This window comes from Tachypleus tridentatus, chromosome 12, assembly GCF_004210375.1.
Source record: "Tachypleus tridentatus isolate NWPU-2018 chromosome 12, ASM421037v1, whole genome shotgun sequence".
Taxonomy (NCBI): Eukaryota; Metazoa; Arthropoda; class Merostomata; order Xiphosura; family Limulidae; genus Tachypleus; species Tachypleus tridentatus.
In genome coordinates this window covers 50,192,105-50,219,597 of record NC_134836.1, presented here as the reverse complement: position 1 = coordinate 50,219,597, position 27,493 = coordinate 50,192,105, and the positions used below count along the sequence as shown (strand labels likewise).

The 27,493-nt window shown below is 31.9% G+C and overlaps 1 protein-coding gene across 4 annotated transcripts in view; it reads right to left on the bottom strand.

Moving 5' to 3' along the window:
• Positions 1-23,561, bottom strand: part of l(3)76BDm (trafficking protein particle complex subunit 8 homolog l(3)76BDm) — a 69,983-nt gene extending 46,422 nt beyond the window's left edge. For 3 of the 4 annotated variants that reach the window (XM_076469386.1, XM_076469387.1, XM_076469389.1), the window contains exons 1-8: positions 23,398-23,560; positions 16,823-17,083; positions 9,679-9,873; positions 7,607-7,696; positions 6,169-6,340; positions 5,578-5,749; positions 4,436-4,532; positions 3,363-3,457 (exon numbers count right to left, since the gene is read on the bottom strand). In XM_076469386.1, the coding sequence (XP_076325501.1) occupies positions 3,363-3,457; positions 4,436-4,532; positions 5,578-5,749; positions 6,169-6,340; positions 7,607-7,696; positions 9,679-9,873; positions 16,823-16,979 (978 nt within the window). In that variant the 5' untranslated portion in view covers positions 16,980-17,083; positions 23,398-23,560. Of the gene's footprint in view, positions 1-3,362; positions 3,458-4,435; positions 4,533-5,577; positions 5,750-6,168; positions 6,341-7,606; positions 7,697-9,678; positions 9,874-16,822; positions 17,084-23,397 lie in introns of all 4 variants that reach the window. The other variant, XM_076469388.1, reaches the window with a different exon arrangement.
• Positions 23,562-27,493: the final 3,932 nt, after the last annotated feature.

The window sequence follows — 27,493 nt, the reverse complement described above, 5'->3', positions numbered from 1 at the left end:
TGATTACACATCAAAGACAACAGACAGCTATATTTACCAACAATATATAACTGTATAACTCCCTTGATTACACATCAAAGACAACAGACAGCTATATTTACCAACAATATCTAACTGTATAACTCCCTTGATTACACATCAAAGACAACAGACAGCTATATTTACCAACAATATATAACTGTATAACTCCCTTGATTACACATCAAAGACAACAGACAGCTATATTTACCAACAATATATAACTGTATAACTCCCTTGATTACACATCAAAGACAACAGACAGCTATATTTACCAACAATATCTAACTGTTTAGTTCTCTAGCTTATACATCACAGAAAAAAAAAAGACTAAATAACATCAACTGTATGGTTCTCTGCCTATACAACAATGTCAAAAGAAAAGCAAGTTTTGACAACAATAGCTAATTTTATAACTCCCTTGATTACACAAAGACAAGAGACAGGTAGATTTACCAACAATATGTAACTGTATAGTTCCCTAGCTTATACATCACAGAAAAAAAACAACACTAAATAACAACATCAACAGTATGGTTCTCTGCCTATATAACAATGTCAAAAGAAAAGCAAGTTTGACAACAATATCTAATTTTATGTCTCATAACATCAACACAGAAAGGGAGACTGAATGATAATATATGATAACCTTGCTCACACAAAGACAATAGAGAAGCTAAAGTTAATAAGAATATCTAATCATATGGTTTTCCAGCTTACAAGTCAAAGTTAACATTCTCACATACAACAAAATGAGCAATCTTTTATACATAAACTACATACCAATATAGTTGTCAGATAACAAATTAAACAATAATTACTATAAATAGGTTCCATGTAACTTTATAAAAATTACTTTGAAGTTTATGAAATAAATATTTATTGATGTCTGTGAACCAATATTATATTTTATGATAACATTAGGCAAAACCCCTTATTTAATACTTGTTTTTAATCTTACAACTATTCGATAAAACATATCATATTTTAACGAGGGGAGTAAAAATCCTTCCACTTAAAATTATATTTCCTACAATGAAAATGTATTTTCAATATGTGCTTACCTACTTTCACATAAGTAACTATTCTCATTCAGTGCTGTCCTCTATATTAAAAGATTGTTTACGCATCACAAGCCTTCTATCTTCTCTCTACTGAAATTGACTGGTACCAATGCAAATCATCATGCATCAACCCTCCACCAATAAGAGTGTGACATACTCTCATGAAGCATGTGATTCCCTCTATTTGAGTCAACTAAACTATTACTTCAAGTTTTGGTAGAAGACAAAAGTCCCAGTCTTCAGTAGGGAGAAAGCATGGGAAGTGTGAGAAGAGGTAAGCAGCAATTGGAAATACATTATCAGTTTAGAAGAATCATAATTCCTGAGAAGGAACATTACCTCTCTCACACAAATACCTAGAAACCCACACTGAATAGGTGGAATGACCAGTACAAGGGAAAGAAAAAAGCATCCTTCAAACCCATCCAAAAGATATTTCTTAAGAGGAGACAGTCAAATTCTGAGATCTAATGTGAGGAACCTTGAGACTCAGGTGATTTGTATAAAAAACAGCTAGCCAAGAGACAGTAAAGGAGAATATTATTGGACAACTATAGTCAGTGTGCTACAGGGCTAAATACCGTATTTTCCGGTTAATAAGCCGAGGCCAATTTTCAGCTCTGAAAATGAGGGTTTTTCCTTATTACCGCCCAATAAGCCGAAGCCATTTTTAAGAAGTGACAAGTTTCTTCAAAATGATTTCTTAGTCTCGTTTCAGCGTCAGCATGCATGTTGTGTGTGATCATTGGCGTTCTGTAGTAAAGCAGAACGTGTCGTATTGAGACAGAGATGGAATCAATATGTCATTCGTTATTGGCTCCACTCACTGTAATTAGGTAACCAATGAAATTCCAGAAACAACGTTTCACTGTAGTCTTAACGTGCTTTGCTGATGGGACAAAATTACCGCCTATGGTAATTTTCAAAAGAAAAACATTTCCTAAGAAGAAGAAATTTCAGAAAGGAGTGATCGGCCAATAAGCCGACCCCCAAAAATCAGGTCCAAAATTTAGGGCCAGAAATTTGGCTTATTAGGTGGAAAATACGGTAGTTATAATTTTGATTGACATTTATTAATTGAAAAACTACAGAATTGGACCAGGAACATTACAGACTTCAAACATTATAAACCATTCAAATTCAGTGAAGCACTTTGGATGTTATTGTTTTTACAAAGACATTAAATAAGTGAACTTGTAACCAGCATAAGGCCAGCCAAGAAAGCCATCATCGGTTTAAGCAAGATCCAACAATATCAACTCATAATTAATTTGCTCATCATGGACATGGATCATTGATAAAATATTCAGTTCTAGACTCAGTGTTGTCTGTAAGTTTGTAAAATTGTTGTATATAAATTACCATATAGAGTAAACATTAATAATAACTGTTTTATAAATTGTATTGTTTTTATGTTTATAGATTAAAATATATTTGTGTTACAAAAGAAAATTGTGTGCATCAATCTTGTTGGCAAATAACATATATTTAATACATATTAACAATTAATTAACTATTAAATTAAAATCCAAATTTCTGGTTATTTGAAGTAATAGTATATATGTAATATAATAAATTGAAGACAATAAATTATAACACATAACAAACTCTATAAATAGGTTGTAATATACACTTTGAACTACCCATATCTCAAGGTTTAAAAACTGTATAATTAAGTATGTAAAAACAGCTCATTTGGGTTGAGAAAATGTTTTACGTAGAGGAGTGAACAACGTTTCGACCTTCTTCGGTCATCAGTGAACGTGACGATGACCGAAGAAGGTCGAAATGTTGTTCACTCCTCTACGTAAAAAATTTTCTCAACCCAAATGAGCCGTTCTTACATATATATTTCTCTACAAGTGGGGTTTCTCGACATCACTGATGTATAATTAACTATGCCATAAGGAGAGTATTTTATGAAATAAGACAATGTTTAAATATGAAGGTTTTACAATACAGAAAGAAAACACTTTAAAAAACAGCAGCTGATTGATCAGGCATAATTATTTTTCTGTTCTTTGGCATGTTACTGGTCAATTGTCCACTAAAATCCAGAGAAAAATAATTCTTATTCAAATACCATTAAACAAATACAGTTTTGTCAAGCAGTTATACTATGAGCAGTATTATGCTAAACGATATTGTCACCACCAACTGCAGAGATAACAAATTCTACATAAAAAGTTACAAAACATCAGCTCTCAAATCTAACTTTACACTGTCTAATGCCTTACACTAAAGATGTTATAAGTGTCAGAAGCATAGTGTACCACTTACAGGTGTCTGGGATACTGGAGAACTATCACTTTCTTCTGAGAGTGGATGAGACATCAAAATATCATTTACAGGTTTTTCTGTCTCTCCATTATAATCTGATAAAAATAAGAAAAAATAAAGGAAAGTGTTTGGGTTGCTTGAAAAGTAAAACATAATAAGCACTTATTAAAAATCTTAAACTGATGAAAAACAAAGCTAAGGTTCAAAGTTATGGCCTTGTTTTGACCAGCACTAAACAAAATATACACTGAGTTATTTTTTTATCTCCCTTCTCAGGCAAAAATTCGAAAATAAGGTAGCCCATCACATAATCTGATAGTGTTCAGTCACCTTACAAACAATTACAGTAATCAGACCACTAACTGTAAGTGATAGAAGGTGTAACAAAGTTGGAATATTCCCATTTCAGGGTGTTTTTATCCCTCTTCACAAACAAAGGTCCTCAAATGATGTATCCCATGTATATCTTCAAAGAGTTTCCAGTTATCACACAAAAGATTGATGTAATCAAGCTAGCCAACTCTGGAAGATGCAACTGAAGTCCATAAAAAAAGAAAAATGTGCCTTATTTTAGGAGCTCTTATCCTTCTTATGCAAAAATCCTAAAATAAAATAACCCTTGGACACCATAAAACAGTGTCCAGTTTCATACACAAATTGTTAACCATGCAAGTCGTGTGAGTGAATGATATTAACAAACACAGACACGTCATAATTAATCATCTGTGTGGTACATTTAAACAATATGTCTCACCTTCTTTCACACAACTGGTTTCTCTCGTTCAGAACTGAAGTTTATAACTCAGCTACATCACTAGTTATCTTGCATTAAAACATGTAGATTGTCTCATTTCTTAGAATGATGTACCAAACAGCTGATGAAAAATGTTGTCACTATCAATACTTCTCACAATTTTGTGCCAATTGGCTTACCCGCCTACATAAAGTCAAATCAGTTAGTCAAATCAGTTAGCTTACCCGCCTACATAAAGTCGGATCAGTTAGCTTACCTGCCTACATAAAGTCAGATCAGCTAGCTTACTCACATAAAGTTGTGTCAATTAATTACTCACCTACATGAAGCTGTGCTTCTTGCCCAACTTCCACAAAATTATTAAAAGTTCCATCTGTCAAAGCTGATGGAATCTCAACATCTTTTCCTTGAGTAGGCTGGTAATTAGAATAAAAACAATATATTTACAAATAATGTATCATGAAACTTTATATATATTGAACATGAATACTAATATGTATTTCTCTGTTCCAAAATTTTCGTTTAAAACATAATTTCTTTCATTTTATATGTTTTTTTTAATGCACTTCACTAAATACTAAACATAACTTGTTAAAATGTTTGAATAAAAAAACAAAAAATCTCTCTTAAGTAGAAACCACATGCAAAACAATAATCATGCGTTCTCAAAAAATAATGTTCCCACCTTAAAATGTGAACCTAAAGTAAAAAAATAAATGTTGTGGCCTAATTAAATTACATAAATCTATAATTACTAAACATGTGGATAACCTCTTTATTTGTATCTACATCTTTACCCTCACCTTCCTCTCATTAAAAAAATGTTTCATTTTTATTTCTATACATGAGCAAGTGTACCTTGATTCTCTTTAAATTGTTATCCTATTTAAAGTTGATTTCCTATTGTGTACTTGACAAAGATTACATTTCTGACTGAAATATTAAAATAACACAAAAAATATTTATTCCCTGTAATTCACTGCAAGTCTACATCTAAAGTGAATATACATCATTAAACAAATTAATGGTTGAATTCTTAAAGTGAGAACCGCATCACATGCTTATTGTTAATGAGTAATGAAATAGTTAAGATGATGTAAAAAACTTATTCAATCAAACTGTTAAACTAGATATCTAACATGACTTGATAAAAAGTTTTTATAAAAATTCAAGTCTTAAGGTGTACAATCGTCACTTATAAGTAAGAGATTCACAGTTTTCCAAATGATATAAGTGCTTAAGCCAGCTGAACTAATGAGTTCTGATATTGGGTATAAAACTTTGTGAAGTGCACAGGTAATATGTTGCTAAACACTTCGTTTACTGGAAACCCACACAGTAACAGTGAATAAATAGGTCATTCAAATATCTATAAGCCCTATTGTGATTTAATATCATATGGTTATTTCTATAAATGTATAAATACCTACCAGCAACTGATATCATGATTAAACAACTTACTGGTTTTTCAACAGTTTGGTGAAGAAACTGCTTCCATGAATCAGGAAGAGTGCTTGTCTTTTGAGTATCGTTTATTCCTGAAATTGGTATATCTTGATGCGAGTTGATCTGAAGTAGATAACAAAACTGAGCACCATAGGTCATCTTGATACTGTGGAATGCTGACTCTGCCCTGATAAATACAGAATGTGAAGCATTACCATACAGAGAACAATCCATTCTTCTCAGTGGAAATATAAATCTTCAGTTACTTTAAAACAGTGAAAAAGAGAGAGAGGATATTTAATCTTTACTTCAGTGAACAACGTAATAAACCTTTCCATCACAGGAGGTGCAAGAACTTTAATGGACTGCAACTGCCTGTTGAAAGAAATGAAGATGACATTTCACCTTTTATACTATGACCTTCTTTAGGCTCTGAAGGTCACAGTATAGATAATGAAACATCATCTCCTTTTCTTTCAAAAGGCAGTTGCAGTCCATTAAAATTCTCACACCTATTACATCCACATGTTTAACTGAAGCAACATCTTCCATTTCATACACTTTAAAACAGTTAAAATTAAAACAAAAGATCAAATTGTTACTCACACTGAAAGATCTCCTTCAACAAGGTCATGAAGCAGTACATAATACTTTACTATCTGTGGAAGAAACCACTTGGCCTGCTGTGCTGATCTCTGAAAGTGTTGCTGCTGCTCGTGGTGTAATCGTTGAAATTCTTCTAGAGGACTAGTATGTTGAGAAGATACTACGTATATACCTGACACAGCTGTTAAGGTCACCTTAAACACCATAGTTCCTACATAACTTTCATCTATTAGCAAAGTAAAACACAAATGTATGGGCACCTGCAGCTGCACTAATCTTCCCAGTTCCATTAAAATGTTTTTATCTACTGACCATAGTACACACAGGTTAATGTAAAACAAATCACAGAGCTTTCCAGGGTCGAGGTGTCATTTTCAAGGGCCTAATTTACCGATTTTAATAAAACGTAAGCTGCACCAAAATTAACTGACAAATGTTTGATTATATTTTACAAAAACTGAGTAAAAGCTGAACAAAAAAGTCTAGCAGTAACAGTAACATTTGGGTTATTGAAGAATAAAAACTAAATAAAATGTATAAAACAGCCAAAAAAAGGAAGGTATTGATCAAAGTATTCACAACACTTACAGTATCATGTACTTCAATTCCTCCCAGCTTCAGTTTAATAACGAGCTGTCTTTTTCTGCTAAATACTGTGTTTTAGCAGCAGCTAAAACATCTCTGGTAGGTACTTAAAATACAGTTAATATTTATTGATCATGATTATTAAAATTGTAATATTACTTGTTGTTAAACATACATCACTGACATATCTGAATGCCAACCAGCAAAACAAAGTGGAATTACATATTGTTACAAAGACCACTCTCATATCGTTACATGGCTTAACAATGTTGTATATTTCATGGTTTTTCCATTCAATTCCATTATTTTTAAAAGACTCTCTCAGTTTAATACTACAACTTCACTTAAGAGAGACTTTCAAAATAAACTGGAAACTGTAAATCAATAAAACCTATATAATTCACCAAAGCATTCACTTGATAAGTTTGACCAATAACACATACCCATGTTTAAACAATATGTACGACAAGAATTGTTTGCAATCAAACATAATTGTTGTCAAGGATGCTATCACTTGTTTTAGTTGTTACAGGGTATGGTACACTTAGTCATGAATAAAAATTGGAAATATGCAAGCAATGAGGTTGGGCTTTCCAAAATCTGCTGATAAAAAAAGAATTTCTGTTATTAAAAATATTTCTTTACAAAATTTCATGACATTCCAGGGTCTTCATGGCTTGTGCAAACTTTGCCTATGACAGAAGGAAAATTTTGGACAAACTTGTGTACACAAACATAACTCAATAACCAATTAAACACTAAAGTAAAACTGGCAAATTGAACAGAATCTTATACAAGTTAAAAATATCAAAAGAAAAACAAAAAAAAACTTTTGCATAACATCAAAAGATACAAGCAACATAATGTTGAGAAAACTCGTGTTCTGATGGATAATTAGCTTGAAAAAACACATCTCGATATGCTTCAAACCATGGTGTAGATGCTGAAAAATATACATGATAAAGCAAGATATCCTTAAATGTAAAAAAAAATATATATATTTTTTCTTGTCTTGCATTATATTTGAACATTCAATCTTCTGTTTTATAATCTTTATACAATTGTTTCTGTATATTAAGCACCAGATATCTATCAAACTTTAGTAATAAGATTTAAAAACTCAGTTCTTGACTAGTTCATTTCTAACAACACTGAAACTTGAGTTCAATTGTTATTTAGATATCTTACATCTGTTACTCTTTAACTTAAAAAAAAAACAGTAAATATAAAACAGGATTTTATAAACATGTTTCTCATGTTTTCTGTCAATCCAAAACAAACAAGAAAAAGACAGAATTCACAATATAAACAAAATTGTACCCAAATCTTTCAAGCTTTCCTGCTGACCCAAAACTTTTATTTACTCTTCCAATAGAGCATGAGTTTAGTTTTGCAGTACTTCATTAGAATGACACCAAACTCAAACGTATTTCAGCATAACTTTTAATTAACACTCCTGGTGTGGCATGTGCAGATCTATCTTAGCTTTGCAATATACAGGGTGTTTGGAAAGTCACTGTGCACTTATATATTTATTAACAGACATGTTTCAATATAGAATACAGGAGGTAAATATGAATAACAATTATAAACAATGTTGAAAGTGACTGCCATTGGCATCAATACAGGCTTGGATCCTTCTTATTTTTTTCTAAACACTCCATCAGTTGCTGCCTTGAAATAGACTGAATAAAATATGATTACAAAACTGCACAGTGACTTTCCAAACACCCTGTATAATTAAAAAATGACACCTACCTCAGATTTATTTCCATAAAACTTATTAAATTTACTTGCAAAAACCTTTGTAATTTCTAATCACGGGAAAAAGAGACAAGCAGAGAGCAACAGCTATATGTATTTTTAAAATCTATTTTTGACATACACAATTTTTTACACATCACATAAAAAGTTCATTGATGATTTTATTTTAGCTTAGAAGTAACTTTTTTAATTCAGGCTTTTTTTGCATTTGTCAGATACATAAAATGCAAATAATTTTCATCCTGTACTAATCAAAGTAATGACGAAAAATGGATTCTAGTGCCTAAAGGAGTAATAGTTACAAAGGTACTTCTGTGACAAACAGAAATAATTAACATCAATTACAATACATTATTTCTATTAATTATAGTTCTCTACAACTTGGTGAATAACAACTTAAACTAAAAATTATTGGTTTTTAGCACAGAGCAGAAATGTTTCAGTTTCAATGATCAGTTAGCACCAGTGAGCTTCACACAAATTTATTACCACAAAATATAATGTACTATTTAATTTCCAAACAAATCTACAGACATTCATTACAAAGTGTAAAGTACTACAAAAACATGGAAGGCTTAATTGGACAAGAGGGAAATTGTTGATAATCTAAACATAACAAAAATAGTTTTATTTAAATACAGAGCAAAAGTTTAATAAAAGCAAAATAGCTTATGCTACTTTTATTGTTGCAACAAATTGCTCCTATACCTATTACACTGATAGACAACATCTTCATTATTATATTTAAGTATGTTGCTTAATTTAAGATAGAGACTGTTTCTTATTAAACAAAAAGCTACACATTGGATATCTGTGCTTTGCCCACAATTAAGTCATGCAGTATGTTCTATAAATAAAATGAATTTCATTACACTTATAAATCATGGTGGATCAATCTCCTGTTGTAATCAATAATCTATACTATTATAACAGCATTAGATTCGGTGTGTGAAAATGATGGGGTTGTATCTTGAACTCTTGAAATTAACTGTTTACTTATGTCTTCAAAAACTCCAGTTACTATTTTATTTCAGACACTAGTCCTCCTTGTATTTCAGGAGCAAGCAACAAAAAATGACCATATATATAAATAAACATTACATTTTTTACCTTGCATATAATGAAAAATACAAACCATATGCAACAATTTTCATTACTTACTATGAATATTTAATTCATAAGAGCCAACAATCATAGTTGTTTTGCTGGCATCATCAGGAATAGGGCTACTTGTTACAGCATCATTAAGAAGTTTCTTGGCTAGGGCTGGTTGAGGTGGCTGCCACCAGATGTCTCTCATGCACACATGAAAGTGTTTGAGAGTAAAGCTGAAGTTTGATGGATCTCGTATTGTTGCTGTAACACAAACCGAACACATTTTTTAAATCACAGTTTGAAAGTTAGTTACAAAAGTGTTACAACAATATATTTTATCATCTTATTACTAATTTCAATTGAATGAATATTCTTCTAACCCAAGTATTTTCTTCTACTGAAATAAAAGAAAAAAATACAATGAAATGCAATCTACAAGTTAAAAAAAACTGATACACTGAAAAATAAACATCAAAAATAAGTTTTACTGTAACTACATGTGAATGCAAGGCCTATCAATTTCCTTACATTGTCTAACAAGTCAAATTGTGTGTGTTTGGTTTCATCTTTTTAGTAAATCAAATGTACAATTAAACTCAGTATAAGATTGTGCTATTCAGAAAAATGTATGCACAAATTATAATAAACAGAAACACTTCTAAAAAGATTTCCCTGTTGGTATAAATATAATATTATCTGATCCTATGGAACCCCAAACAAGTTTACTCACTCATACCATGCATAAATCTAAATAATATACTTATTTAACACTTTTTACAAGAGCTAAACAAAACAAATCATATTTTATAGTCAAATCATAGCTTTTAAATTGTAATTTTCTATACTTTTATTAATTATACTCTATTGTTTTGTTAAGATTTATTTCTTTTATTCTCTCAACTACTGCATTTACATCCTTTATATGCCATTTTTAACTTATTTACAGGTCTCACTGACATATAGTTATGTGTTATCATTCCCTCCTCAGTACAAAGGTCAGGCTCTGTTTCTGCATGTGGACATCATCTTCAACTGTCTTATGTTTTGTGTACCAAACATTGCTGATGTAAACAATAAGAGAAAGTTTAGTGGTTCTCAGAATTTTAGTTTAAATACAAAATATTAATTTTGAGAATGTAGTTTCTTTATAACTTCATAAACTAAATTTCCAATGCTGTTATAAAGATAACCCTTTCACTGTCAGAAGAATGTAAAACAGCTAATCAATGGTTCATCAGCTACAAGACAAAAACAACACAGTAAACCCTGCCTATGGGAACTGACCAACATGCTAAATGACAAGAGAAAAAAAGCTGTCAGTGGAACTGACCAAAAAATAAATACATGAACAAATAATCACAGATAGCTATATTACGTTACCAACAATCACTAAAACAACAGGTATATATGTCTGGTGACAGCTCTATAATGTATATTTCTCTGACCTAACCACTCTTGTACTGTTGGCATTGAGAGAATACATTCAGCAATCAATATATTAGATGTGAAGGCACACTTAAAAACTAAGGACTCCTGATGTAAAGACAAAGTATATCTTGGTATTCAGAGCTGGAAGGTGTTCAGCAAACTAGCCATTCCAAAATTAAGATTAACTTTTATCTCATCAAAATGCTTCAATATACAGTATAACAAACAGTTCCAGAAATACCAAACATAAGTGTCCAGATAGTTAAGCATTAAAATGTCCAGCCAATCAATCTAAATAGGTGCTGAAATTTTCTTAAACAAAATATCAGAACAAATTCAAAATATGCAAAGAAATTCTGGAACCTAAAATACAAAACATTAATCCATCACTTCTACCAAGAATCAAGGTGAAACTGAGCAAGTAACATCTGTGAGAAACCAAAACCACCTGACAAGGATGCAAGCAATACAAGATGAATGTATTAAAAATCTTCTTCGATATAGCCCACAGGATATTTTATATGAGTGTTTAATCTGTCAGTGCCAAGCCCCAACAAGATGTTGAACATAAAAGGAATGAGTCTCAGTCATAAAATTATTACCTCAAGTCAAAATGGAGACAAGAGATGTTGTTCTTAAGTCAACATCTTAAAATGGATGAACAACTTACTGTGGGAATGGTGCAAGGGTCCTGTGCAGAAAACATAAGAGCATAAGAAACAGTTTGGTTGTGAACGATCACATCAACCTGTTTTCTTTGTGAAAACCCAATGTGGAGTCAAAAGCCATATTATGATACTGGTGATAGTTAGTATAAAATATTGACAAATGCCATTTAGTTACACATTAAATCTGTGCTTGTGGTGCCCAAAGAGGACTTTTCCTCAAGTGTTATCTGGCAGCTATTAAGAATACAAAGACAGTGAATATCTTGATTTGACTGAAGATGAGGATATGAAGTCCAGATCATCCAAACTGCTTCTAACATGAATTTTAACATGGCTAGTGTATGCAACACGGCAAGAAAACAGGAAGAAATTAGTGGTAATAGCAATGATAAATATCTGGACAACACGGATGTACATGTACTTAAAATTTAAGAGACAAAGGGTCTGTTTTTCTATTGAGGTTGCCCCCATAAAAAAAAAGGGAAGAAAACTCAAATCCATCTCTAACAATTAAATTATTCATCAATTTTCCCCTTAACCTTCCATGATTCACCATACCAACAAATCCATGAAATATTATTACTAAATAGTTGTTTGGGAAAATAATCTGTTCTATCACTAGTCTGAGTGCAAAGTGATTTCATATTATGATTAAAAAAACTTAACTTGTACATATTCTATATTTATTTAAATACAAGCCAAGATCATATCTGCTCAACATATTAAGAGCAACAGTACACTACTTGGATGACTTATGACTGATCAACCAACACACTTAGACCCTTTATAACACTGTTATACTTATATCATGGGCTTCATTAAGTAGGAAAAGTTTCAAAACCTTCTTCTCTTTATCTTAAAAGATTATGTCTACATTTTTTTGTAGAGAGAGGCAGGTTTTACCCTTAACATGAATAAAGACGATTTATCTGATCAAGTACATCATTTGTTTTAATGTTATACTTAGCCATTCTGTCCTGTTCTGTGTATTTGTTTTAAGAATTTGTTCAGCACAGTACAATATGTTTTTCTCATTCCGACCTAGTAACAAGCATGATTTAGTTGTTACCTTTTAGCAGGAGTCAACAAAGGTTGTTTTTTTTATTAACATGATACTTGACTATATTTTTAGTTACTTTCTGTACACAACTTGAGACATACTTTATACAAATAAGAATCCCAATTCTGAACAGTTACAAGTCTATAAAGAAAAGCATGGATTCAGGATGACATATCCATTATACAACTGGAGATAAAGGCAACTAGCTTGAATGACTGTTATCTAATCATTCATGTATGTATCTTCATCAGTATAAAAGTTCTTTTAAATCCAAAGTGAAAGTTAAATAAAAAATTCAGAGCAAAAAAAATGTCAAATCATTCAGACAAGTACAGATTGAGAAGAAAAAATAGTTCAATTAAATTTTGAATGTAACCTTGGAAAAATCATGACATGTATTTTGACTTTCTTGTATCCATAAGGTTTAAAGATATAGCTTGGCAACTTAAGATCAAACTTAAATCCCATTGAAATAAATGTCTAGATACTCTTGAGAAGCAATCAAAAAGCTTTAAAAAAAGAATCTGAAAAAGTGAGGCTGATGGAGGAAGACTTATACAACAACTTAAAATAGTTGAAAGTCAGATACAAGCAGATAAGCCTAATTCATGAAAGGACTATTTGATAAAAAATGAGGCATGCTGTTGACAAGTTTCTGGATGACAAGTAATTGAATTTCACAGGCATCAACTTTTAAAGACAAACCAACAAGATTTTTATATTTCCTGGTAGGACTGTCTACAAGAACATGACAACTTTGGAGCTACCTCAGAAGTGAAAACTGCTCCATCAAGAAAGGATTTCATAACAACCAACTGTAAAGCCATTATTGAGGAAGAAATCTTAAAAACATTCTAGGTTCCTCTGAATCCACCTCAAAGAAGAAGCAATCTAAAAGAATAATTCAAAGTGGGGTAAGACCGAATGAGAATCACCAATCTAAGGATAACAATCGAACCTTGTGTACAGAGGACCAGTTAATTGTACGACTACAACTGTGAAATTGAAAAACTCCAAAATGTGAAAAACAAGCAAACTAAACTGATGATGAGAAATCAGCACCTCTTGACTTCTCTGTCACCATTCAATAACCTTAAGGAACAAACTACCAAACAATCATGAGATTCTCGTGGATTCCACCTGAAAAGTAGAAATATATAGGTAACAAATAAGATGTGAAAATTCAAATTCCAGTCTCCAATCTCCTGTTTTCTTTGGCACCACAAAAATATGAGAGAAAAAACCCCAGGGAACATGAAATATAAAGCTCACATTTCCTTATTATGGAAAAGGTTCAAAACTTCCAATATCAAACAAAAGCTGCAAGAGTTACAATTGGAAGAAGTTGATTTGTATAAAATTGAACTGAAAAATCTGATAAGCCCCAAAAACTCGAGTCCACCGAACCATAGAAGAACAAAACACTGAGAAGACCCATAAAAGTTGAGTGCTAGAATAATCCTGAATGAGGAGTAAATAAACAAGTTGTAAATATCCACCATTCATTTATCAAAATTAAACATCTCAAAACTTATGAGCAGATGTAATTAGTATTGAGAAACATTACACACAAGATCTGGAAGAGAACAGCCAGAAACAAAACAAAATCCCAAAGTCCTAACCAACTCCTGCTGACAAGCTTTTCCCTGAATTGGAAATAAGTTCAAGTGTAATACCTTCATGGAAAAATCAGGTCAAAGGTCAGTTGATTAAAAATGAAAAATGAGTATATATCAACATAACCTGATGTCAAAGGAACATAAAAGTTATGTAGAAAGATGTAAAAATCAGTAATTAAGATCTACAAAGATCCTGAACTCTTTCTTTGAAAAAAATCACAATGAAATATTTTTTCTAATGCAAATTCAAAGAGGTATGGCATATAAAAAGGATAATTTACTTATAAAAGCAATGCAACATACAGAAAGTTCATCTCAAGTTTATTTTTACACTTAAATTTGTTACAAGGTGGAGAACACCTTTCTTTAAATAATTTTGGAAAAGCTATGAAAACTCTTGAAAGTTTATGTTCTTATGGACTTGATGTAAGCATCAATAGCTGGTTAGAATTATGTTTCAAAGTGGAAAAGAAAGCTAATAACTATTTTTTTCATTAGACAAAATAAATGAGTCCTTCAGAAGCCTGACTCTGTTATTACAACACTGACTTAGAAAGTTATTTCAGTAACAGGATATTCTTATTTGTTGATGACACAAATGTTACAAAACAGTTGATTTTTGTGTAGAACACTCACCGAATTTAAAAAAAAACTAGTGAACAGACAAAGTACTCGTATAATTAAGTTGCAGCACAAAGAATTATAAAGTGATACCAGTGGAGTATGAATACTGGGAATGGATTTACTTCTTGCAGAAGATAAGTTACAACTGACTTCTCGCAGTAACAAGACAATATGTAAAAAATATAAATATTGAGTAAACCAAATACAGGCAGTACAATGAAATATTATGAATGAGCTGAACACATTTCAAAGAGAGACAAGTGCATTCAAAATATGTTTCAAAAGAGTTAAATCTATTTTATTTTCAATTATTAGAACAAGGCCTTACTTCTATTTTAGAAAATAAATGCATATTTTAAATAGAAAAACAGGTTAATGAGTAGACTAGTCAGTAATGAAATTGTACAGCAGCAGCATTTTATAGGTTAAAAATTCATAAATAACTTAGAATCAACATTTTTTTCTTTTACTGAAAATGAGTTACATTTTTAATGTTTTTCTAATGATTCAAGCAATATGATGCAGTATGTTTTATCTAGATTGCATGTTCCTGAATAAGCATGTTAGCCATGTGCTTGTACATTGCTAGGCACTGTGTGTAACACTTGTTGTTATACACATTATCCCTGTGAGTACACTCTGGTATGCATGCATCTTGACTTGACAAAGGGATGGTTAATATGTTGATTTCTTAAAGAGTTGATGGGCTTATTAAAATTCATCCATTTATTTTTTCACTACACAATATCTGACCATTGTAAATTTATATATTTCAACTAGACATTACCAAATTTGTATTATTGTTAAGTTAGAGAGCAATTCTTAAGATGTTACATCAACTGTACCAATACATCTTAAAGTTTCTCTTTGTTTCAGTTCTTCAAGAGAAGTAGCTTGTTTGTTATATAATGAAAATTTCAAACTCATCTTGTGGTATGACTACATGTACATCTCCATGCAATTCATCAATGAATGAACTCAAGTAATGTCTTCTTAATTTTCTGTAAATCATGCTAAGGGTATCATCAGGCCTTAAAACTAATACCAACAACCTGGTCAAAAGAAGAACCACAGAATGACATTTTAATCATTGTACTACTAGTACCTAACTGAAACTCTTAAGTACATTTCATTAAATTATAAACATGACAGTACAATTCAGACAACCATATCTGAAATGTTCTGAATGTTACAGAAAAATTCAAGCATAAATATGAAAAAAAAAACAATTTGTAATCAAGTATTAGCCATACGTTTCAGATTGTAACGGACTAAAGAGGAGCAAGTCTTAATTAACTTCAACTGGCAGATGATATTTTTTGAATTACAATTTCAAATTAAATTTCAGAAAAAGAAAAACTAATTAGCATGTTTTGCATGAACAATCAGTGTCTATCTTTTTTACTCAGTATTGAACTTTTTTCACTCATTAACTACAACTGTCAATCCTAATACATGACTACTATTAATAATAAAAACTAGCAGTACCTCCTGAAATAAATTGTTAGAATCACATAACCATTCATAGCAAGATAATTACAAGTCAAGTAGCATATCTCAGATATGGCTGTGTTAGTCTGTAAGTACCAAAAGTTGTGCTGACATTGACAGAAAACAGTCAACTGAAGCATGAATTAAAATACAGAGCAACACCCTAACAAACTACTTCAGTGTAATATCACAACCTCTTACAAGAACTACACACAATTCTACACACCACGTTAAACCACACTGAAGTTTTCCATCTTCAGTTATACATTATATACAAACCAGTTTTTGTTTACATAGTTTATGGAAACTTCAACACTGACCTTCATTTTTCAAGGTACAAAATGGACGTACTAACTGTACAAATGTCAAGTTGTTCTTCTGACAGATGGCTTCAGCTCCTGAACTACTGACCACTGCAATCTTTGGGGCAAACACATACTGAATAAGTTCTTGTGCAGTATGCTTAAATGATGACATCTTGTAGAACACTGAGTTCACTTCATTACAACTACTTTGGTGACATTTTTAAATCTTTGGTTTACTATATGTAGAACTAAGTTTACTTGAAGAATTCTGTTATCCTAGAAGAAAAATAATGGTATAAAAATATGCTTGGTGTAGCTAAAATGAACATGATAAATTAACATATATTTGAATGTACAACAGTATGTCAAGAAAAAGTGATTATTACAGTCACAATTTAAATATTATGACATCATTATACAATGTCTAAAAAAAAAAAACAATGCCTAAGAAATGTAGAACTCATTCAAGTTTTTAAATAAGCAAGTATGTGAAAAATAACAAGAGAATATAAACCACACTCAAAACTTAAATTTTTTTTTCCAAGATGAAGAAAAAAACCACTTGTAAAGAAAAATATATACATAAAAACGGCTGGTATGGATAGAGAAAGCTCTATGTAGAGGAGCGAACAATGTTTCCACCTTCTTCGGTCATCATCCAGTTCACAAAGAAAGAAAGAGGTAATTGACCAATAGCTGATCACATGTTTGACGACGGTTGTATAATTGAGTGTAGGAATGTAGAGGGCATGTTCCAAACTCAAGTGAAAAGCCTTCCCAGAAGAGTAGAGGCTGTTATAACAGCAAAAGGTGGACCAACTCCATATTAATGCCCATGGTTTCGGAATGAGATGTTCAACAAGCACATAGGGTATGACAGTTGGGTGTCCACATACTTTTGGCCATGCAATATATATATGAACCACAGCTCACTTCTAGGACTTTTCTGATTTTTTTGGGTGCAGTAATGTATTTTATCAACCAATGGTTTATTAACTATCATTGCTGATGACACTTACAAATTAAGAATATTAGTTTTCAAAGTTTGTAAAGATGAGACTTTTAAATAAGCCTCTGTTAATGTGGGAACAACTGGTTTTATTTACTGTGTTTTAGTAGATATAAGGTAACAAATAACAGCCTTTCAGTATTTATAACACTGGGATCAGATGAAACTAACAGATTTAGGATCCATAACGGGCCGAACTTGCTACCATCTTACAGTTTATGATTTTTCTCATAAAATTACCAAACAGACCACCAGCTAGTTATGGAATTCCCCCCAAATAAGCTTGAAAATAATCACAATTATAACTAAATTGATTAAAGTCATGCAAAATTATCAACTAATCAAACTCTCTGTTTCCAATTACTGTTTTGATTTATGTAAGTATCCAAATAATCAAAATACTGCCTTCAAGGTTTCTCATTAAATTATTTCAAGGCTATACAGCTTAACTGGTTAGTCACAAATTACAATAATAATCAACTAATTGAAATTAATATTACTTATTTTTAATACTTTTGATTTTTCCAACTATCTCAGTCTCATGTGAGAGTAATAAGTTAGTTGCAAGTAAAGAAATTAAAAAGCCTGATTATTAATTAAATAGAGAATTACTTGTAGCTCAATTCTAGTCCTAACAACTTTGTTCTCAAACATTATTCTTCATTCTAAAACTGAACACATATTTTCTGTTTGCTCTCTATAAAGAAGCATCTGAAATACATCAAACTATTGTAAATTTAAAGTAATAAACAGTACTGTTCTTTTCAAAAACAAAAACTGAATCAACATAACCATATGAATAGTTTGTGTAAAAGCAAAATAATAAACATAAAAGGTGGAAAATAAAAACAATGATTAAAAACAAATTATTTATAACAAGATGTTAATAAAATTTATTAACTTCTGTCTCAGTAGTTGATTTTAATTTATATCTATGCATTGACTGCAATAAAAAAAATGTACTTAAGTAAAAATGAATCACGTCACAATCTTAATAAGTTATGTCACTTTACACTTTGCTGCCATATTTCTAATATTCTTCCTGTTTCAAATCTAAAAGCAAAAGTCTGCCATTATGCAATGATGTTAATTTCTACCCCATTCATATGCACCAACATAACATACAAACAGCATGGAATCATATTTGGCTGTCAAGGCTTTCACTGCACACCAACCCTTGAGTAAAATGTAAACTTAAACCTGTGCTTTATTTTTAGGGAATTACTGACTCCCTTTTTACACTCTTGTTAAGTGCTGGTCTCCATATGGCCAATTACAATCTCTTTCATCAGCTAATCAACCTGTTAGAAACCAAGAAATCTCAGCTGTCTTTTCCAAATCTTAAACTTGTGTGCTCATAATCATTTGTATTCAAAATATATCTGCAGCCCAGAGAAGTCCATGGTATTTGTTTTATTGCTCCTTTCTGATCACTCCTTACCCTTCTTTCTTTCCTCAAGAGAAAATAAGTTAAGAGATTTTAACCTTTTCAAAAAAAGTAACCCATTCCAATTATAAAATTATCCCAATAGCCTTCCTCTGAAATCTTTTCAACAACTTGACATCCTTTTTAAAGTAGGAAAATCAATATTCTAACTGAGGCTTAACTGGTGATTTGTATAGACAGATAACTACCTCTTTTGACTCATAACTGATAGGTCAGTAAATATACCACAAGTTTTACTAGTTTTGTTATTAGCAACAGCAAACTATCTCAATGGTTTGAGTGACTTGTCCACCACTATGCCAAGATCCTTTTCTCCAGCAAGATCCAAATCACCTAAATACATATCTTAGCTCTTGTTGTAATTAAAAGTTAAATGTGTCCCACAAATCAATTCATCCTGTAGTATCTCATTATCTTCAAAACAGTCAGAAATACCCTAGAGTTTAATGTCACCCAAAATCATGTACTACTTTACTTATAATGTCCCATATCAATATCATCGATGTAAATAAGAAAAAATTAAAATCCAACCATTGACCCAAGGCATTGTATTTATAAAAATGACCCACTTTGATTAAACATAAAGTTCAGGAAAAGATTAAATACAAGTTATTGATTTTCAGGAATATATTTATGAGGTGATGAGAAATGTTTGAAATATGAGCCAAAAAGTAATTTGAGTTTGTTTGAGGTAAATTTACACAAGTAAATTGTTTATATTTCAAAATAACTCATGTCCCTAGAAGTATAAAGGTTAACAGGGAATAACGAACCTGGTTTGTTTACTGAGGGTCAAGAAAAAAAAAAGTCAAATGTTAAGACTAATTATAAGGATTGTTTTGTGTATGTTCAATCTTTCACCAAATATTAGGGTAACTTAGCTGAGATTAAACCATTGCAAAATGTTTGAGTTTTACCTATCTTTAACAGATTTGAATCTACAGCTGCTTGCAATGGAGGATGAAATAATCAAGAAGCTTACATTGTGTGGGACAATCAAATTAAGTATGCTAATAGAACTGTTTGAACTGAAGAGGACTGAAAGACTAGGACTAAAACATTTTTGAATACTAGAAGCTGAAGTACAGGATATTATAGAGTGCAATGAAAGTTATAATTTTCCTATACTAAAAATGTATTTCCAATTGGTACTAATGTCCAATCACATAAGCAACTACTCTCATTTAGTGATGCCTTGTATACACAATTTTTTTAAAGATACCAAGTATTTTATCTCCCCTCAACTAGAATTGACTAATTCCAATGCATATCTCATGCAAACTGCCATGCAACAACCCTCCACCAATGTGAGTGCAACAAACTCTCTTGACACGTATGATATCATCTGTTCAATTCTACTGAACTATCACTTTGAATTTTGATAGAAAATAGAAGCACCAATTTTCACTGGGGAGAAAGGGTGGGAAATGTGAAAGAAGGTAAGCCGATAAATGCATTTTTATCTTAGTGACTCCTCCTTTCTTAAGAAATCAAGCATGACATAATGTCTTGTCATATATACTGACTTTTATACATGGTTGATTAGGTTTGATGTTAATAAGAACCAACAAGTAAAAGCAAAGCAGAATATGTTATGGCATCCATATTGTAATCAGTGCCAAACAAGTTTTTCACCCAGTACCAGGGTTTATCATTCCAAATGGGACACAGCAGACATAGAAGTGGTCTAGGCACTGTGTACATATAATCAATTTCCATGCACTATTAAAGTGTGAATAAGTTTAAACATGTAAATTGTATTTGTTACTAATTTATATGATTTTACACATAAGATTAAGATACAAATTAATAACACAGTATTATATTAATACTGATTATTTTTTTGTCATTACTTTATTCGAATTAAATTCCCTATACAAAATGAAAAAAATATTTCCTTATTTGAAAATAAAAATAAAATAAAATATATTTTCCTTATCTTTTATTTTATTTATTTATTTTTCATCTTTTATGTTTATCTTTTTCTTATTTTAACTTGAGAGAGCAGTCACCTTCCCATAACTGTCTGCAGGTAGTAAAGTTTAAATACATGGGGCGTTGTGGGCTTGGGCATCCACATCTCGCTCTCCTAATTTCTAAATTTCTAATCTCCTTACATGATGCCAGTGAATTGAAGGTTAAAATTGATAGACAGTGTATCCCCACTGCAACGTGGATCCTACTTCCGCAGTCACCTCCAAAATTTAGGATACATTTTATAAACCCACATTGTAACTTGTACCCTACAATCTTTTAAAAATATGCAGTGTATTTTGTTTAACTTTTTTGTTTTGTTTATGGCCTAAAAATTTATGGTTATAATTAACCATAGGTTGGGATTTGTTGTTTAAAGCAGTCCTTCCTCATGGTTTTGTTTACTTATTTGGCTCCATTTTGATGTTATTTAATTTCACTAAAATATATATACACACACACACACACAACATGTACACACAGAATAAATTAAATGTGTTTCTGTATATCTATACAGACACATACATATAGGTATCATAACATTGACTGAGAAAGACATTAACTTCTTTCTAACTGCCATTATGATATATATTAAGTTTGATTAATTCAAGCTTGTTGATCCAAACTAGTGTTACAACCTGCAAAAATAACCAATTAATCAATTTTAGAATTTCTGATTACCACTACTTCTCATTATTCCAACTACCCAAGTAATAAAAATATTCCCATCATGTGTGGATGTTACACATAAAGCTACACAATGGAATATCTGTCCTTTTTCACCATGTTTATCAAAACCTAACTTATATTAGCATCACAAGTTTTTTAAGACATATCTTGATATAATAATCACATTTAGGTATCTCATTAGAATAACTGATTGGTTAGCCCAACAACTACATTATTAATAAATTCCAATAAGTGCCCAGTTTGACTCGGCATATAAGCATAACATAATGATGAATTAGTCACTCAAGTCATTAAAGCAGTGTCCTGTGACTTGTAGTAAAATTAATATAATTTTAAGGTCTATCTATCAACATATTGATCAAAATTCAGGAGTTAATTATCTTTATATCAATCATTATATAAGCCTGGAATACTGATTAAAATGTTGATTTCCCTTATCCAAGAATAGTTACTGGTGTATTGGAAGAGGTTCACACTAAGTTTACTCATACAATTCTTGGAATGAAAGAATCTTGTGAGGGCAGCATAAAATCAGATAAAAACATGTAGAGATGATCTCAATGAATATTATACAATTAAAGGAAACTGACAGAATAAAAGCCTCTACTTTCTTTGTGCTATACATTGAATATAATTGATTCAAAGTAGTGAGAACATAACCTTAAGATTTAGCAAAAAAAGACAGGCCAGGCTCCAGTTAAAACATTTTACTTTTTTTTAACAGTCTAACATATGAAATACGTTGTTACTGGCAGTAGCAGAGTTTGGCAAACTGTCAATATTTGAAATTACATTAATACTATTGAATTATGCTCAAAATCAGAAAACTTATTATTCTCTATGTCAAAATTAGTTATTTTAAGATATCAATGTATGTGCATGTGTGGGCCTTGTCAGCTCCATGAAAATACCTAAGTTATAGAAGACAAAGAATAAAAGAAATGTATAATGCCAAACTACCAATACACTTTCTTCCACACTCCAAAAGCTCCTTCCACATAAAACTAATATTTACTTAACTGCTTCCTTTTCATTACCATAATTTATTTCCTGCCCATTTTAACCATATTCTGACAGCTTACAGAACTTTAGTTTAATAATGGAAATGAAGATTTCCTCAACAATAAAGGACAGGTTTAATTTTTACTCTTCAAAACCATAAGTAGGTGTGTACAGGCAGCCTTGAACTACAGAACCAAATGATCTATCAAGTTATCGTCCGTATGTCATGTTATTAGGCCTAACTTATCACTTAAAACTATTCTGAAAAACCTGAACGCTTGTGATAAAATGTGTATGTTATACTTCTCAAACTGGAATTCGTGCTGCTGTTAGGCCTATGGTATATAACTACTATACTGCATTAGTTTTACGAATACGAACAAATTACCCAGGAGTTTTGAGCTACGTAATACCAATGTAATCATTGATATATCACAAAACCCTATATCTTTTAATGTGCCTACTTACGTTTTGGTGTACAGGAAACTTATAGCAACTAACTTAATTTAGGCTATATTACCACACATTGCAACTTTATTGAAAATTCTAATTTTAAGCTAAAAGTTATTAACGAGATGGTAACATAGAAATTACTATATAACGCACTCTAGTGACTATTAAGAAATCGTGTGTAGAGGGCATTCTGCTTGTATGGGTGTACCCATAAGTGTGAAAAAAAAAAGGAAAGAGTTGGTTTATTTGTTTTTTTATAACAAATCCTAACAAGGTAACCTGTTGTGTTCATTGCTGGGAATTGAACCCTTGATTTAGGGTTACAAGTTCGTAATTTCACCGTTGCCCTAAAGAAAAAGAATTAAGAGGAGACAAGTATTATTTATTGTCAACATTATGCATTGTTATCCATATTTTATTTTGAAGTTTCTAACATATTATATTCTCCCACAGATCGCAAAGACACCTTCTAATTGGGTCAAAACCACGGGCACAAGGCTTATAAAGATATTGATCATTTCACTAACTATGGAATTATTTTTTTTATTATTATTATGCCTCTCGATTCCATGAAGGAACATAGGGCCGCAATCGCTTGCGGATTCATTAACAGGCTGGTTTCTTAAGTGAGGGCCCGGCATGGCGCGCGTAAGGCGTGCGACTCGCAATCCGAGGGTCGCGAGTTCGCGCCCGCGTCGTGCTAAACATGCTCGCCCTCCCAGCCGTGGGGGTGTATAATGTGACGGTCAATCCCACTATTCGTTGGTAAAGAGTAGCCCAAGAGTTGGCGGTGGGTGGTGATGACTAGCTGCCTTCCCTCTAGTCTTACACTGCTAAATTAGGGACGGCTAGCACAGATAGCCCTCGAGTAGCTTTGTGCGAAATTCCCAAACAAACAAAAAAAATTCTTAAGTGAGTAGATTGTTAGCCTACCGCACAACCCCCAACCAGGAGGAGAAACCTTAGCCGTCCCTAATTCTGCAGTGTAAGACTAGAGGGAAGGCAGCTAGTCATCACCACCCACCGCCAACTACTCTTTTACCAACGAATAGTGGGATTGACCATCACATTATAACGCACCCACGGCTGAAAGGGCGATCATGTTTAGTACGACTGGGATGCGAACCCGCGACCCTCGGATTACGAGTCGCACGCCTAACGCGCTTGGCCATGCCGGGCACATTACTATGGAATATGTTTTGAAATTACTCCTTGCTGATTGATGTCAGCATTTTTGGTGTTGGTGGTGCAAAGTAAAGCGTGAGGTTATGCAAAACAGTGGGAAGTGTCGTTTGGTAAGTTCGCAATTGTTAACCTAGTCACTTCAGTTGGACAGCATTCGTGAAGAAATTACTCTTATTATTATTATTTTGTAATTAGATAACAGCTAATAGATTGTAATAAAGTTACATAAATATGAATACTACCTCAAATTCGCTGTTTTTGTTGATGATAAGAACTAAAAGACAGTTTATATTAAAGTTTGATCAAAGAAAGCTACTTACATGTATCATAACTAAAAATAAATCCAATAATGAAAATGACTCATTAAATACATTCTTTATATCTTCTTACTCACAATGGTTAGGGGCCCGGTGGTTAAGACACTCGACTCATAATCCGAGGTTCGTGGGTTCGAATTCCCGTTACACCAAAAATTCTCTCTCTTTCAGCTGTGGGGACGTTATAATGTTACGGTCAATCCCACTATTCGTTGGTAAAATAGTAGCCCAAGAGTTGGCGGTGAGTGGTGACGACTAGCTGCCTTCCCTCTAATCTTACACTGCTAAATTAGGAACGGCTAGCACAAATAGCCCTCGAGTAGCCTAGCTTTGCCCGAAATTCAAATCAAATTAAAAAACTTGAGAACTAGTTCGTAGCCTTTACGAACTTGACAAAACACAAAAAAACAACAGCCAGAATTATATATGAATGGCACACTACTCCAGATTGCCCCATCGGCAAAATTTTTAGGTCTGACCTATGATTCAAAACTAACTTGGATCAATCATGTGAACGAAATTAAAAATAAAGTCTGGCGAAGAACTAACTATGCTAGGAGTCTAACTGGTAAAAACAGTGGAGCATCTACAGATAACATACTAAAAATCTATAAAACATATATTAGACCAGTAACCGATTATGCAGCTCCAGCATGGATAACTGTAAGCAATAAAATAATTAAAACCAAACTACAAACAATCCAAAACACACTCCTCACAATTGCATACAGAGTTCCAAGAACTATATCATCTCAGTTCATTAACAAATACTCGAACATACCAACCATACCAGATAGATTCCTACATAGTACAATAATGTACTTTAATAAGAATTGGATAAAAAACGAATTACTATGCAAACTAGACAGGTACCTCATACATGATGAAGGTAGTCCTAAATATCTCTCCCCAGTTAACTTATACTTTAAATATAAAAATAAATAAAAAATATATATATTAAATAATAAAAATAATAATAATAATAATAATAAATAATAAAAATATATATACATATTTATATACATGTATTAAATTTAAAAAATTCCACCAACAAACTTGACATTCTGTTGATAGAATAAAATAATCAGTATATATGAGCCACAATACATGGACATTGCCCTGAAAAGGATCAAAATAATATTCAGTTCTACAATTATAAATACCAATCCGTCAAGAACATAAGTACGGGGAGGAGGAAGAGGTCATAGAAAATCTGACCCTCCAGGGTATGAACTTTTCTTACTCAAACAGAGATTCGAGAACTAGTACAAATTACTATGACATCGGACCCGTACACAAAATGATTGAAAGGGGGGTTCTAAATTGTGAGATCAAAAGCCAAAACATATTGTGCCAAGCACAGTCATCATGCTAATACAAGGAGTTTCTGAAGGCATGCGACTATTTCAAGTTAAAATATGCTAATGCTTCATCAGAAGAAATACGCTAAGTAGGAAACATAAAATACCATGAGCCCAAGATGGGGCAAATCAGATAATAACTTCTGCCAAGCTTTAAAGCATGCACTTACTAATGGTGTGTGACCAAAAGGCATCTTAAGAAGAAATATCACAATAAATTTAGAAAAAAAATCATCACCTTTAGTTTTAAAACTCCCAGGTAGCTCACTGATAAATCTGAGGGTTTGTAATGCTAAAGATCACATTTTGACAGCTAAGGTAACGAATAAAGGTACCCTTTGTACAGGTTTGTGCATAACAAAAACCAAACCAATTTTTCAAGGAAATGATAACTCTAAAACAGCAGTTTACGGAATTTTGTTAATTAAAAGTTAATACTTGGGAAAAACTATTTGGGAAAGTGCAAAATACCATTGTCTAAAGAAAATACGAAAAACTCTACTAAATACAAAGATAATATTTGTTAATATAAAGAATAAAGAAAAATAATGTTCGTTAAAATAAAATAGTGAAAAGTAACATTTAATTTAAATAAAGTGAATCGCCGATAACAAAATGGACACAGAGTAAATAGTAAAGTTATCTTAAAAGTGTATACTGAGTCATGTTAGCTATAATGTTTACTCTTGTAAAATGGATGCATTAACGTTTAACATGAGAGCACCAGGATATCTGAAGGTGGGTCTTGCTTTTAATCCACCAAATTAAGGACGCATATGAATATATGAATACAATTTAATAATTTTGCCTTAAAAAAGAGAAATATATGTATCAATACAGGCCCGCAGAACAGATTACCCTGACCCCTCCGAAAAAGTAATATAATATCTTTGTTATTAAGAATTTAAAAAAAAAAAAAAACGTAATCATATTTTCAGTACCTTGATTGCTCCGAAAAAGTAACAACTTATATTCATTTGCTTTTAAGAATCAAAAAGCGTAATCATAAATTTTTCATTGCAGCTAGTGTTTTTACTTTTCTAACGCACATAACATAAGGCCAAATAAAATTCAAATAAGCAATAAGTCTTCACCGTTCTTCTGATGAGCAAAAACATTGATTATACTGCACAACAAAGTTTTTGCTTCTTGAACACTGTTGGGTGTTCCTTATAGATTTTTGGCTGCTGATCACGAAAATCACATCCAAAGTTGCCCATCACGTACCGTTTCATCGAAATCTTCAGT